The 14,906-nt window shown below is 42.6% G+C and overlaps 1 protein-coding gene across 1 annotated transcript in view; it reads right to left on the reverse strand.

Annotated features, from left to right (window-relative positions):
• The window catches only part of LOC110502133 (pyruvate dehydrogenase protein X component, mitochondrial-like), a 45,733-nt gene extending 42,380 nt beyond the window's left edge, over positions 1-3,353 (reverse strand). Inside the window, exon 1 of the mRNA XM_036934247.1 lies at positions 3,285-3,353. Within this exon, the coding sequence (XP_036790142.1) occupies positions 3,285-3,353 (69 nt within the window). The remainder of the gene's footprint in view (positions 1-3,284) is intronic.
• Positions 3,354-14,906: the final 11,553 nt, after the last annotated feature.

The raw sequence follows: 14,906 nt of genomic DNA on the forward strand, positions 1-14,906 counted from the left end.
TCGAAGCAAGCATGAAATGTGTTATGCTCGTCTGGGAGGGAGGCTTCGATGGGCACTGCATCGATATTCTGTAGTCCTTGCCATATATGACACGAGTCTACGTCAGGGTTTGTTCTGTTGACATTGAATAACGCAGCACAGGCTCTCAGCATGGTACGGATTTCCCCGATCCTCCATTTTTGGTTGGGGTATATCTGGATTTTTATTGTGGGTACAACATCAACACATTTCCTAATGCTTGTGATTGACAATGAACATTCCTCAATGTTGATGGATAAATCATTTTATTATTACATTTTTGCATTCCCCCCCTTTTTCTCCCCATTTTTGTGATATCCATTTGGTAGTTAAGATCTTGTCTCATCGCTGCAACTCCCCAACGGGCTCGGGATAGGCAAATGTCGAGTCATGTGTCCTTGGAAACATGACCCGCCAAGCTGCGCTGCTTCTTAACACACTGCGTCGACAACCGAAGTCAGCTTGCTGCCGCCCGGCCCACCACAAGGAGTCACTAGAGCACAATGAGCCAAGGAAATCCCCCCGGCCAAACCCTCACAGCGCTGGGCCAATTATGCGCCGTCCAATGGTGCTCCCAGTCACGGCTGGCTGGGATTGGGATTGAACCAGAGGCTACAGTGGCAGTTTAGACTGCTGCCCAACTCAGGAGGTGGGTGGATGAATCTTCGCTGGTGGGTCCATTGAGTTGCTGCTTGTAGTTGTGGAGTAGGAGGAGAGACTTGATCTGATTGACCAAAGTGGGGAGGGGGATGGCCTCGTATGGGTCATGGATGTTTGTGTATATGGTCAAACACACTGGATCCTCTTGTAGGGCAGGATACATGTTGGGGATATCTTGTTGACCAGGGATTATGTTAGAAAACATACCTCTCCACCCTCCAACTCATACCACAAGCTGCCGATCAATCCATTCAGAATATGGAGAAGCAGTCTGGTTGAAAAGCAGAGTCAAGTGTATTCTCCATAAGCCCCGTTTCATCAATTGAAGCCTTGCTCTGCGTTCACAAAGTTAATTTTTCAGTGATTAGACATTAGCCATCAGGATACTAGGAAGAGGCTGTGTAGCCCATCTTTTCAGTGTAGCTTGGATTCCCTCTTTCCTTACTCTTCTTTGTCATCGGTGTTACCTTAGGCCAGGGCTGCCCAATCCTCTTCCTGGAGATCTACCGTCCTGTGGGTTTTCAGTCCAAGAAGCAAAGTCGAGCAGGAACCGGCAAGACGGGTGCACTCCTAAGCGCCACCATCTTATCCGTGTATACCCCAAAGGGTGATTATGATTCTCCTTGTAACAGATTTAGGAGGACCACTACAGACAGCAGTGGAGAACGAAATGCCATTTATGATTACACATTGACAGGCTGTAATGAGTGTTTGGTTAGGACTGCAGCCAGGTTTTTGACACTGAGTGTATGAGGGAGTGAGAGACAGAGAGAGCAAGAAGGACAGAGATGGAGCAGTGGGGCAGGGATTGTGTTTATCCGGTTTATATTCCAGAGTGGAGGATGGGGAAAGGTGGCAGATACATCTTAATTGTATTGGATCAGTGCAACACCGCAGTATATCATAAACTGTCTCTGACAATCACTGTCCCAATAGACATATATGCAGCTAATCTATTGTACTACAAAATAAAACCATTCCATTCTCACTGTGACTATGGTGCCTTTTCCTACTCCAGATTAGAGCTTGATGTTTTGTGGGACACATACTGAGCAGTGGACAAGGAAATGTACAACCAAGAGTGTTCCACAATGTGCCACACAGAGCATGTGACTGGGGTGTGAGGGAGAGAGAAAGCCCAGTGATGTTCCCTCCCCACTAATAGGCTCTCCATAAACATCAATTAGACAACCAGGTATTTATAGACTTATTTAATACAGCTGCCTAAGAAGCTGCTGCTGGGGGCTGTAATTCACACTCACACACACACCCCCACCCGCACACGGACACGCACACAAACACCCCCCCCCTTGCCACTGTCATTTTATTTTTTATTCGTCACATTATGGCATGCCATCTTATGTGTGGATGTCTCCATCAATGAAGTAAAGGCATATAAGCACACATTTAGACTAGAGAGAGACAGAGGGAGTGAGAGAAGAAACACAAACACCACCAGCAGGCCTCAACACTGCCATCATCTGGCTGTTAAAGGACAGCTACTGAGCCATTCAGTCACTCAGAGTGATATAGTCAAATACATGAACAGCACATCAAATGGACCAGACAGGTAAACGATGCAGTTTTAACACAACTGACTCGCATTATAACTTGATTTCAGTGAAGAACGATAGGTCAAGAGGTGGATGAGGACACCATTTTTAGTAGGCTATGCATGGATTTCAGAAAATAACCATTAATTATATATGATTATATTTATTTGTTCTACTGTTAATATGCACACACATATGCACACTCCAACACACACACACAAACACTCACTTCCTAATATGCTCACACCCACACAATATGCACATACATTTATACGGGCTCTACACACAAACACACACGCACTCACATGCATTCATCATACGCTGCTGCTAGTCTGTTTATCATATATTCTGATCCCTAGTCACCTTACCCCTATACAAATCTAACTCTTATTACTCCAGTATCCCCGCACATTGTAAATATGGTACTGGAAATGGCTGACCCTGTATATACTGTACATGTGTCACATGATCCCCGGCTAACTGCTCAGTTCTTCTCCCAAAGAACAGTCCTGTGGTCTCCCTTCGCTTAGTAGGCTTTTTCTCATTACCTCTCAGCATAAAGTATAAAAAAACACATTCAAACTCTGTCCTTCTCATAGGCTCAACCTGTCTCCCAAACAGCTCAGTGGTTGATGTAGGCTTTCTAAACACTAAAACCTGGGTTCCTGGCCTCTTAGTCTGATTTCCAATTTTTCTCACCATTTGCATCCATTTGTTGTTTTCCTCAGATCCCCCAGGGGGTCCCGTGGCTGAGCCAACAAGGAGACCCATGGAAAGGATGATGGGGAAAACAAACCACCAGACCCGGTGTAGACTCTGTTTCCTCGTTATAGAATCTGATTGTGAGTGTGAAATGATGACTCCTTCTTCTGCTCGTTGGCTAGAGCCTTTTTCTTCATCTTTCTTTCCAGCCTTTAGGTCTGGGCCCTCTGTTTTTTTCCTTTGGCTCGCACCTTCTTTCTCCTTCAGATGTTCTCGGGGCCCTGCTCTCCCTCTAGTGGCTCATCCATGGCTCCCACTCTGGGGGGTGCTTGCAGTGGGAGAGATGATTACCAGCCGGACCTCTCCGCCACTCACAGGGCTGTTGCTGTCACTATGGTTACCTGGAACAGACCCATCCATCGTGGTTGGTTCAATTTTTGTTTGTGGACTCTCAATTTCACCCAGTCTCCATTCATGGGAAGCTTGTCAGGGTCTTTACTTGGGGGAACCTTTTTTACTTTCCTGTGTGGAGAGACCTCAGTTATGTCTATCTGTCGGTCAGTCATAGGTCGAACACCTGGTGTGTTCATGGGTCATCCTGTTAACATCTCGTAAAGTGTACACACAATACCTTCGTTAAGGCTGCTGCGCATTTTCATGAGGACAAGGGGCAAGCATTCCACCCAGCTCATTTTTGTGGAATGGCAGGCTTTTGCAAGCCCCCCTTTAATCATTTGTTTAGCCCTCTCAGTAATCCCGTTATTCCGCAGGTGATAGATGGACACACACTTCTGGTCACCCATCGTTTTAATCTAAATCTGTAATTAATTGGCATTCGCTGGTGTGGGTTTCCCTCTAACAAGTAAGTGACACCTCACTCAACCCAAAAATACATAAACTTTTAATATGACATAGTCAAATTCTAGATAGGAGATATTACAAAACTGGCTATTGGTGAAATGCATGATGTCAATATATGATGAATGGAATGAATGATTGATGAATGAATGTAGTACTCCGGAGAGGTAGGATGATTTTGTAGAGGTGGCTTGACGAGGCTGTCTGAGGCTGTCTGAGGCTGTCTGAGGCTGTCTGAGGCTGCCCTATCCTACGGGGGTGGCCGATTATGATTTAATTAATTACTAGTTATTTTGTTTTTGGAGAGATGGTTCAGCGATAATCATCTATTTTCTATTTACTTTAACTTTTAATAAATGGCATGTCTGGACAGAGATGGCAGGAGAAAACGATATCCACTGGATGGTTCATTCAACAAGACTAGGTTGGATTTAGTCAAGGAGATAATTCAGACAAGAAAAATTGACAAAAAGAAGGGGAAGAAGAAAAGTATCCTTGTTTCAGAAACCGTGATAGGAATGATGATCTTCATGAACAAGGCTACCGTGATCAAACTAAAGCTGGAGAGAACAATAAAGTGCGGGAGGAAAGAAATGAGTCAGGACAGAGGCAGAACAGGATTACTCCCCACCGCCATATGAGACTCAACCCATAGGACCCCCGATACACAGATCTACCCTTTCATACCACTGACAAAAGAAAATGGAGAAGCAACCACAATTCTCCTCAAGGGGACTCTGATGAAGGAAGTGAAGGACACAACGGAAGTGAGGGTCATACTAAGGCAGCCTGTTTTTCCATCATAGTTGTGGGTAGTTGACTTTGTTAGTGGCCTGTATAGCCCTACTAAGCTTCACGTTCTTTTTTGTTGTTTTTGTTTTCTTGTTTTTGTTGCCGACATTCATAATAAAAATAAATGTACACTTACCACGCTGCACCTGACATTTCCCTGACGACGTTCGTGACATGCGGACAGAAATTTACAACAGAAACACAGCTTGTATGTTCCAGAATATGTTCTGTACCCCACTTAAGGGCATAGCTGATTTTATACATGTGATCACTCCCTAGTGGTATGATCACCTACATCTATGTATGTACTGTATGTATCAATAAACTGAGGTTACCTTACAAGGCAACCTAGTACTGTAGCTTCTCTGAATTTATTAGCATTGCCCACTGTCACACAAGATCAAAATGTCAAAACCAGACCGTGGTTACTTCTCTTTATCTAGTTTTGGTCTGACTCAGACCTAGCCTGCAAACACACTCGCGCAACAGCCAGAGCTTAACCACAAAGACTAAAATAGATAGCTTGTACAACATACAGTGCAGAATTTTTAGACATATAGCAACAATATCTTATTGTAAGATCTGTAGTAAAATGATGATTCTTAAGGTCCCCTTAATCAATAATGGGGAGGGTCTTTGGGACCCACCCCCTACAGGACAAAGAATGAGCTTTTCATTCAAAAACAAGGACATTTCTAAGTGACCCCAAACTTTTGAACATTAGTGTGTGTGTATTATTTATATAATATATATCATTTATATAATATGTGTCTATGTCTATATATATATAATATATATATATATATATATACAGTGGGGAGAAGTATTTGATACACTGCCGATTTTGCAGGTTTTCCTACTTACAAACTATGTAGAGGTCTGTAATTTGTAGCATAGTTACACCTCAACTGTGAGAGACGGAATCTAAAACAAAAATCCAGAAAATAACATTGTATGATTTTTAAGTAATACATTTGCATTTTAGTGCATAACATAAGTATTTGATCACCGACCAACCAGTAAGAATTTCGGCTCTCACAGACCGTTTTGCTTTTTTAAGAAGCCCTCCTGTTCTCCACTCATTACCTATATTAACTGCACCTGTTTGAACTCGTTACCTGTATAAAAGACACCTGTCCACACACTCAATTAAACAGACTCCAAAATCTCCACAATTGCCAAGACCAGAGAGCTGTGTAAGGACATCAGGGATAAATTGTAGACCTGCACACGGCTGGGATGGGCTACAGGACAATAGGCAAGCAGCTTGGTGAGAAGGCAACAACTGTTGGCGCAATTATTAGAAAATGGAAGAAGTTCAAGATGACGGTCAATCACCCTCGGTCTGGGGCTCCATGCAAGATCTCACCTCGTGGGGCATCAATGATCATAAGGAAGGTGAGGGATCAGCCCATAATTACATGGCAGGAGCTGGTCAATGACCTGAAGAGAGGTGGGACCACAGTCTCAAAGAAAACCATTAGTAACACACTACGCCGTCATAGATTAAAATCCTGCAGCGCACGCAAGGTCCCCCTGCTCAAGCCAGCGCATGTCCAGGCCCGTCTGAAGTTTGCCAATGACCATCTGGATGATCCAGAGGAGGAATGGTAGTAGGTCATGTGGTCTGAAGAGACAAAAATAGAGCTTTTTGGTCTAATCTCCACTCGCCGTGTTTGGAGGAAGAAGAAGGATGAGTACAACCCCAAGAACACCAACCCAACCGTGAAGCTTGGAGGTGGAAACATCATTCTTTGGAGATGCTTTTCTGTAAAGGGGACAGGATGATTGCACCGTATTGAGGGGAGGATGGATGGGGCCATGTATCGCAAGATCTTGCCCAACAACTTCCTTCCCTCAGTAAGAGCATTGAAGATGGGTCGTGGCTGGGTCTTCCAGCATTACAACGACCCGAAACACACAGCCAGGGCAACTAAGGAGTGGCTCCGTAAGAAGCATCTCAAGGCCCTGGAGTGGCCTAGCCAGTCTCCAGACCTGAACCCAATAGAAAATCTTTGTAGGGAGCTGAAAGTCCGTATTGCCCAGAGACAGCCCCGAAACCTGAAGGATCTGGAGAAGGTCTGTATGGAGGAGTGGGCCAAAATCACTGCTGCAGTGTGTGCAAACCTGGTTAAGAACTACAGGAAACGTATGATCTCTGTAATTGCAAACAAAGGTTTCTGTACCAAATATTAAGTTCTGCTTTCCTATGTATCAAATACTTATGTCATGCAATAAAATGCAAATTAATTACTTAAAAATCATACAATGTGATTTTCTGGATTTTTGTTTTAGATTCCGTCTCTCACAGTTGAAGTGTACCTATGATAAAAATTACAGACCTCCACATGCTTTGTAAGTAGGAAAACCTGCAAAATCGGCAGTGTATCAAATACTTGTTCTCCCCACTGTACCTTTGATCTTCATATGGTTGCACTCAGAAGACATTAATTTATTCAATAAATGTTCCTTTTGTTCGATAAAGTCTCTCTTTATATCCAAAAACGCGTTTTGTTCGCGTGTTTTCTTCAGTAATCCACAGGCTCAAACGCAGTCACAACAGGCAGACAAAAATCCAAATTGCATCCGTAAAGTTCATAGAAACATGTCAAGCAATGTTTATATTCAATCCTCAGATTGTTCTTAGCCTAAATAATCAATAATATTTCAACCGGACAATAACATCGTCAATATAAAAGGTAAACTAGAAATGCACTCTCTCGTTTGTGCGCATGAAAAAGCTCTGTGATACGGCAGGGTCCACTCATTCAGACTGCTCTTACTCCCTCATTTTTCAGAATACAAGCCTGAAACAATTTCTAAAGACTGTTGACATCTAGTGGAAGGCATAGGAACTGCCATTTGAGTCCTAAGTCAATGGATACTGTAATGGCATTGAATAGAAAACTACAACAAAATCCTACTTCCTGAATGGTTTTTTTTCAGGTTTTCGCCTGCCAAACCAGTGCTGTTATACTCAGACACTATTTTAACAGTTTTGGAAACTTTAGAGTTATTTCTATCCAAATCTACCATTTACATGCATATCCTATCTTCTGGGCCTGAGTAGATGGCAGTTTAATGTGGGCACACTTTTCATCCAAAATTCCAAATGCTGCCCCCTACCCTAGAGAGGTTTTAAAGGCCAATTCTTATGTGCACATGACTTACACTGACAGGGAGGGAATAGCTGTAGGCTATATTGCAAAATGGTCCTTTTTTGTTTTACCCTGTGGGTCACATTCTCACCAGATCAAAGAGAGGAAAGAAGTAGCCCAATGGAAACCATCATTGGGATCACTCAACACAATAGCTATGTCTCAAATGATGGGCTCCATTAGGCTTTGGCCAGTTACAGTACAGGGAAGTTGTCAGTTGAGACATCAAGTTTCAAGTTTTATTAGTCGTATTTACGGGATATGCATGGTATACATTGTTCAAAGAAATGCTGACTTGCATGTTCCTTTTCGACAATGCAACGACAATAAGAAAAAAAATGAAATATAAGAATACGAACATGAACTAAAAGGCAGTGTATTGGGGGGGGGGGGGGGGGGGGGGATGGGGGCAAGTGTATAAATTGATCAGTATAACACGAGTCTGGTACTAGCAGTTGTGATGTGTGTGTAGTATGAATGTGGTTGTCATAGCCAACAACCTCCCTCCTGGATGAAGTCCAGTCAATTAAGATTCATCTATCCTAAAATAACAGCGTCCTGACAAACTGTGTAGGGATAGAAGGAGGAAGCAGAGAGTGATACATTACATGATGGTTGTTATCATGTAAGCACTGTGGACCATGTCAGATATCTTCATCTAGCCTTTCTTCTTCCATGCACCCCTGCCTCCATTTATTCATCTATCCGTCTCGCCACTGGTAATCTCGATGGCTAAACGTTGACATAAATTCTGTCCACAATATCAATCCATATCTCAATCCAGCCCCCCCTACCCGCCCTTGATCCACCCATCAATCAATGTGTGGGGGATCGCTACATATGCCATGTCAGCCTTTTGTGTGTTCATGCATATTGTAGGTTCACAGTAATACTAGTTGTAACATACAACTAACATACAATTTCATACACTATCGCACAACAGGTTGACATCAACAGGCGTTTCTTTTCCATCAATAGGTTCCCAAATACTGTACAAACGGATCAATAGACAGCACAGAACCCACATCGCCATAAAAGTACCATCCCAAAACAAGTTCAAATATGTGAACAGAAAATACTTCCACTCTTAATTAATGTGCAGGTGATTCGGTGGAACGCATGACTCATTCATTCTGCAGAACTGCAATGTTGGCCTATACGCTTATGGGAGCGAGCTGTTGAGGATGGATAGCTTATTGGTGAGTGTTGCCTATTCATTTTAAGTGTATAATATTTGCCATTGCTTAAGCAACTTGAATTATCCTAACGGTTCTCTTTGTAGCTATGTTTTTATTTTCACAGGTCAGGCCACAACTGAGCGAGCCGAATAAAATATTTTGGTTGTACTCAATGTCTGACACCAGCACCTCTATGTCAGTATCAGAAAACTATATTTTTTTCTTCACTTTTCTTGGTTGTGCAGTGTTTTTTCATGGCAATGTATATTCCCCGTGGGCTTTAAAATGATAATTGACTATATATGGTTAATTAGGAGCGTTTACAAAATTCAAATAGCCAAGGTCGTGCACAAGCACTGATGCTGAGAACATTTATATTTCTGATTGCTTATCTCCTACCGGTGTGCATATGACGCCTGTAAGACTGTTTGATATATCATGCTTTTTCTATACGTACAAACATCCTAAATTCTGTTTGAAAGTAGTATTTTAGAATAGTTTCCACACAATATTGATAAATGAGGCACCAGATATTTAGCCTGTGGAGCCAGAGGAGCTAGGTTGAAGGATGCAGCAAGGCCTGACCCTCATAAATAACACCAGTGGAGCTCTGCAGGCAACCTGACTAGCCCATACCCTGCCCTATCCCCACAGGATGCACATTAAACTGGCTGCTAAATTAGAATCCTAGTGGGTACATACTTAGAGACTACACTCACTGTGGGCTAATCTCCGATATGACTTACACAGAGCAGAGACCATACTGTCCCTGCCCCACACAGCCAAGAAACACATCCCTCACACACACACACACACACACACACACACACACACACACACACACACACACACACACACACACACACACACACACACAAAGAGACTGGTATGCTTCCTCTCCAACACGCCCACTACAGGTTGGGCCTGGGGTGTGTTGTTCAAGGGTGGGTTTTTCAGGAGTGGAGTGGGGTGTTGATCTGGATACAGTCTGAGCCTGGGGGGGCTTATATAATTCACTGCCTCTCTCTTTTTCTGCCAGCTCCCAGTCCTCCTAAGCCCCTACCCCCAACTCCTAGACCGTTGCCATGGAAATGACCTCATCCCCAACTGAGACATGGATCGGAAGGAGGGAGAGAGTGGGGAGATTAAGAGAAAGCAATAAAAAATACAAAATGAGAGTGAGAGAGAATGAGCAATACAGGAATAGAGCAAGGGCTAAAAAAGACAGACCTACAACGAAAGCGAGATAATTTTAGATAACCCTTTTCCTAACCTGCTGCTTAAGTTTTCCTAACCTGCTGCTTAAGTTCGCTTAACCTGCTGCTTATGTTCTCCTAACCTGCTGCTTAAGTTCTCCTAACCTGCTGCTTAAGTTCTCCTAACCTGCTGCTTAAGTTCTCCTAACCTCCTAAAAACAATGTTGTTGTTCTTTTCCATCTCTTCTTGCACATCGTCATCTGCACATCTATCACTCAAGTGTTAATGCTGAATTGTAATTATTTCGCCACTATGGCCTATTTATTGCCTTACCTACCTAATCTTACTACATTTGCACACACTGTACATAGACCTTTTCTATTGTGTTATTGACTGTATGTTTGTTTATCCCATGTGTAACTGTGTTGTTTTTGTCCCACTGCTTTGCTTTATCTTGGCCAGGTCGCAGTTGTAAATGAGAACTTGTTTTCAACTGGCCTACCTGGTTAAATAAAGGTGAAATATGTATGTATATATTTTAAACCTACCTTATGTTCTCTTTACCTGCTGTGAAATGTCAAATCTGACGTTAAATTGACAAAAGCTGGATCCCTTATAGCCATGGCTGAGGGATAGACCTATTATAATAATTGAAAGTACATGCATGAGAGAGATCACTTCCCCTGCTGTTAGTGATAACTTGGTCCAGTCCATCCTATAGGAAGATCTAAGTAATTCCAATATGCATGTGGTAGAGTAGACCAGCTCCACATCCGCTCTTTACTTAGGGTACACTCATAGACAACACCTGAACCGCTAAAACAATATGGGCATGCTGCGCTGTGTATAATCAGGGTCACCTAACTAGTTGATGAATGCTGGGTTCCAATTAGAAAGGGCAACAAACAAGTAATTATGGCTGCTGGATCATTTAGCTCTGATAATGAAGAGGATGGAGGAAAGGAGGGAGTGTTTTCCAGCCGTAGCAGTTCCACACTGAGTTGCCATCAACATTCTCTCTCTCGTTAGGATGTAATAGGAGGTGTTTTCCGTCTCTGCCAGATCGTTCTGACAGCAGACGATAAACTGCTTTCATCACACCGTTTGGAGGGACAAACATGTGGCACAGTGTTAATGAGAGACAGTTGATCTGTCCATCTTTGTTAAAACCATTCATATTTCCACATTAAACAGAGGCAGAGAAACAGTAAGAGAGAGAGAGAGAGTTGTCATGAAGCACACCTCATCAGTGATGTTCTGCCAATTATAGAGGTGGGAAGCCCGAAGAGCTGCCACACGCACCCACATTGTTCACTCACCAGTATTTTGGCCAGGACACCATCATTGTTGGACTCCAGTGTAATCACAGCCTTGTCTGTCTCGATCTAACCGCCTCACCTGCAGGACACAAGCAACAGTCAGACCACTTAGAATGTCATCAAAGACTTAAGCTAATAACTGGGATACGAAATTAAAGATACATTAAAAATAGGCAATAGACCGTAGTATAGAAAGTCAATTTCCAAGGAATGCTGTAACAGCCTGATCATTAGGTCATTTCTGGCTACATCATACATACATACACACATACATACATACATATATACATGAAAAATAAACTAGGCTAGAAAGGAAGCACTGCCTCTGCTTCCTAATATAGACAATATGATCAAAAGGCACATGCCTTTATGCTATATGCTAAATAAGTCAGTTTCTATCATCCTGCAGAATGTGCACCATAGCAACTAGTCAGACTCTGTGGTGTTAAAAAAAACCGATGTTTCGGGAAAATATCAAAAGAAAAGCACACTCAATATTTAATGGGAAAGACCAGGCGAGGTCCCTGGAATGTTTGATAGCAGGCTACATCTCTGGAAGGCATTAACATCTGCTTAGCAATGAAAGAAGACTGCAATTAGGAAACTCTGCTTTCCTCCACCACATCCATATTATGCACATCACACCTACAGACACACAGGAGAAAGAGTGGGGGACAGCAGCAGTACTGGGTGTACAGGAAGAGAAGAAGGGAAGATGGGTTCTGGTGGATGATTTCCCCAATATCCCCTCATGTCTCCTACAGGGCTGGTGAATCAAATCCACAACCTGAAAGGGAGGATTCAGAATCTTTTGGGCAATTCCATGGAATGAAGCAGAGACTCAGATTTTCCAATTTTAAAATGTATGTCAAACTAGAACCAAAGAGGGCTCCAGAGTGGTGCAGTGGTCTAAGGCACTGCATCTCAGTGCTATACGCTTCACAACAGACACCCTGGTTCGAAACCAGCTGTATCACAACTGGCCGTGATTGGGCGGCATACAACTGGCCCTCATTGTAAATAAGAACTTATTCTTATGTAACTTGCTTAGTTAAATAAAGGTTTAAAAAATGTTGCAGCCAAACTGTAATTCTGTTACAGAACAAGGCATCTGCACTGTTGTTCAAGTAAAACATTTTTCGTAGAATTATCTGTGGAAATTGTAAAAAGACACCTTTGTGCATATAGTTGTATGGTTTATTTAACTTATCAAGCATTGACTTTTGTTTGGAATACATTCTAAAGTGGAAAATCTGAGTCTCAGATTGGAATTGCCATTTTATTAAAAAAGTGTAGTGAAGAAAGGTCAGAGAAGGCAGATGAGGTTGTGGTCTATGGGTTATGGGGCACATTGAGTCAGTCTCTATTTTCAACAGGCGATCCTAGATTATGAAAGGTCATCTCAGGGCAGGACAATAACACAGGGAGAGAGAAGGTACACATCCATACAGGGAAACACCAACCTTAGCTCAAATAGCCTGCTTAGTAAAAGATCACCTCAACATTTAGGAAGAGAGAAAGGGAAAATGGTGGGAGTGAGGGAGAGAGGTTAGTGGGAGGATGGGAGAGAGGAAGTGATGGGAAGAGGAAAGGAGAGAAGCAGTGGGCGGGGGTGGGAGTGAGTGTTGACCTCAGAAGCTAAAGAGAGCCGGGAGAACGAAATTGGATTTGTGTGTGTGGTTTGAACACCAGGTGACCCAAGGTGTTAGCCGGTGATGTACAATATTAAAGTTTAAACAGTCAACCCCTTTAACCTCTCCCCGACTGGAATAGCAATAGGCTTAGGCTAAATGGTGACACAAACTGGACATTTACAATACAAGGGGATGGGATAGGGTTTCTGTTTTGGTTTCTAACTAACTAACTCCTCATTGCTACTGACAGGTGGCCTTGGTTAGAGTTGCAGCTGTAAATCACAGGGCTGCAGAAAAGGGTTCCTACTCCACTTGAAATAAACATGCTCCTACACTCACGTCACACATCAATGAAAAACCAATTGCTGTGCTCTACAAGGTCATTCCATCTAGGAACACGTTTTTATTTACAAAAGCCTACATCTGATTGTTTTTTATACCACCTCTGGCAAACCCAAATGTCGGCATTAATATTACACCACTATATATAGAGAGCGAACAGTATAGCTTCCGTCCCTCTCCTCACCCCGAACCAGGCACTCTCTGCACACATCGACAACAGCCACCCTCGAAGCATCGTTACCCATCACTCCACAAACGCCACGGTCCTTGCAGAGCAAGGGGAACAGCTACTCCAAGGTCTCAGAGCGAGTGACGTCACCGATTGAAACGCTATTGGCGCGCATCCAGCTAACTAGCTAGCCATTTCACATCAGTTACACCTCCATTCTCTAGAAACATATGCCCATAAGTCTTTATTAAAAGGTGATAAATATTCTCTCTATACCACGATATACATTCCCATCCAGTGTTAGAGCAGCCACATGGCAACACAGAGGCTACACCGATGTAAAGCGACATATAGGAGTGGGGTATGGGCTGCCCGTCTGCCTGTCTCTAATGAATGGCTATGTGTCTATGGCAGCGAGGGGGAACAGCAGTACTACCTGGTGACGAATAGACAACGGCCATGTTTCACTGTCCCAATTAGCTGGCAGCAGCCATCAGCTGCCTTCCTTCCTCTGCCTGCCTGGGGTCTGACTGCTGTGTAGAAGGACGTGATTTCACAGGGTCAATGATTAACACTCTGGAACCAGCACTCTCACCCAGTGGTGGAAAAAGTACACAAAGTACACAAAGTACACAATTGTAAATGGAAATGGAAATGGAAAAGTAATGGAAAATAACCCAAGTAAAAGTGAGTCACCTAATAAAATACTACTTGAGTAAAAGTCTAAAAGTATTTGATTTTAAATATACTTAAGTACCAAAATAAATGTAATTGATAAAATGTACTTAAGGATCAAAAGTAAAATTATAAATCATTTCAAATAATTTATATTAAGCAAACCAGATGGCACCATTTACGTACAGCTAGGTGCATAATCCAACACTCAGACATAATTTACAAGTTTTTTTATTATTTTATTTTACCTTTATTTAATTAAAACCTCTAGTGACTCCTCATCCCGCATGAGGGAGCGTAATCACCGACTGACACTAATTAGCATAATGCAACGGACATAAATATTCCTAGAAAATATTCCTATTCATGAAAATCACAAGTGAAATATATTGAGACACAGCTTAGCATTTTGTTAATCACCCTGTCATCTCAGATTTTCAAAATATGTTTTACAGCCAAAGCTAGACAAGCATTTGTGTAAGTTTATCGATAGCCTAGCATAGCATTTTGTCCAGCTAGCAGTAGGTAACTTGGTCACGGTAAATTAAATAATTTACCTTTGATGAGCTTCGGATGTTTTCACTCACGAGACTCCCAGTTAGATAGCCAATGTTCCTTTTTTCCAAAAATATTATTTTTGTAGGCGAAATA

The sequence above is a fragment of the Oncorhynchus mykiss genome, chromosome 2 (genome assembly GCF_013265735.2).
Source record: "Oncorhynchus mykiss isolate Arlee chromosome 2, USDA_OmykA_1.1, whole genome shotgun sequence".
Classification (NCBI taxonomy): Eukaryota; Metazoa; Chordata; class Actinopteri; order Salmoniformes; family Salmonidae; genus Oncorhynchus; species Oncorhynchus mykiss.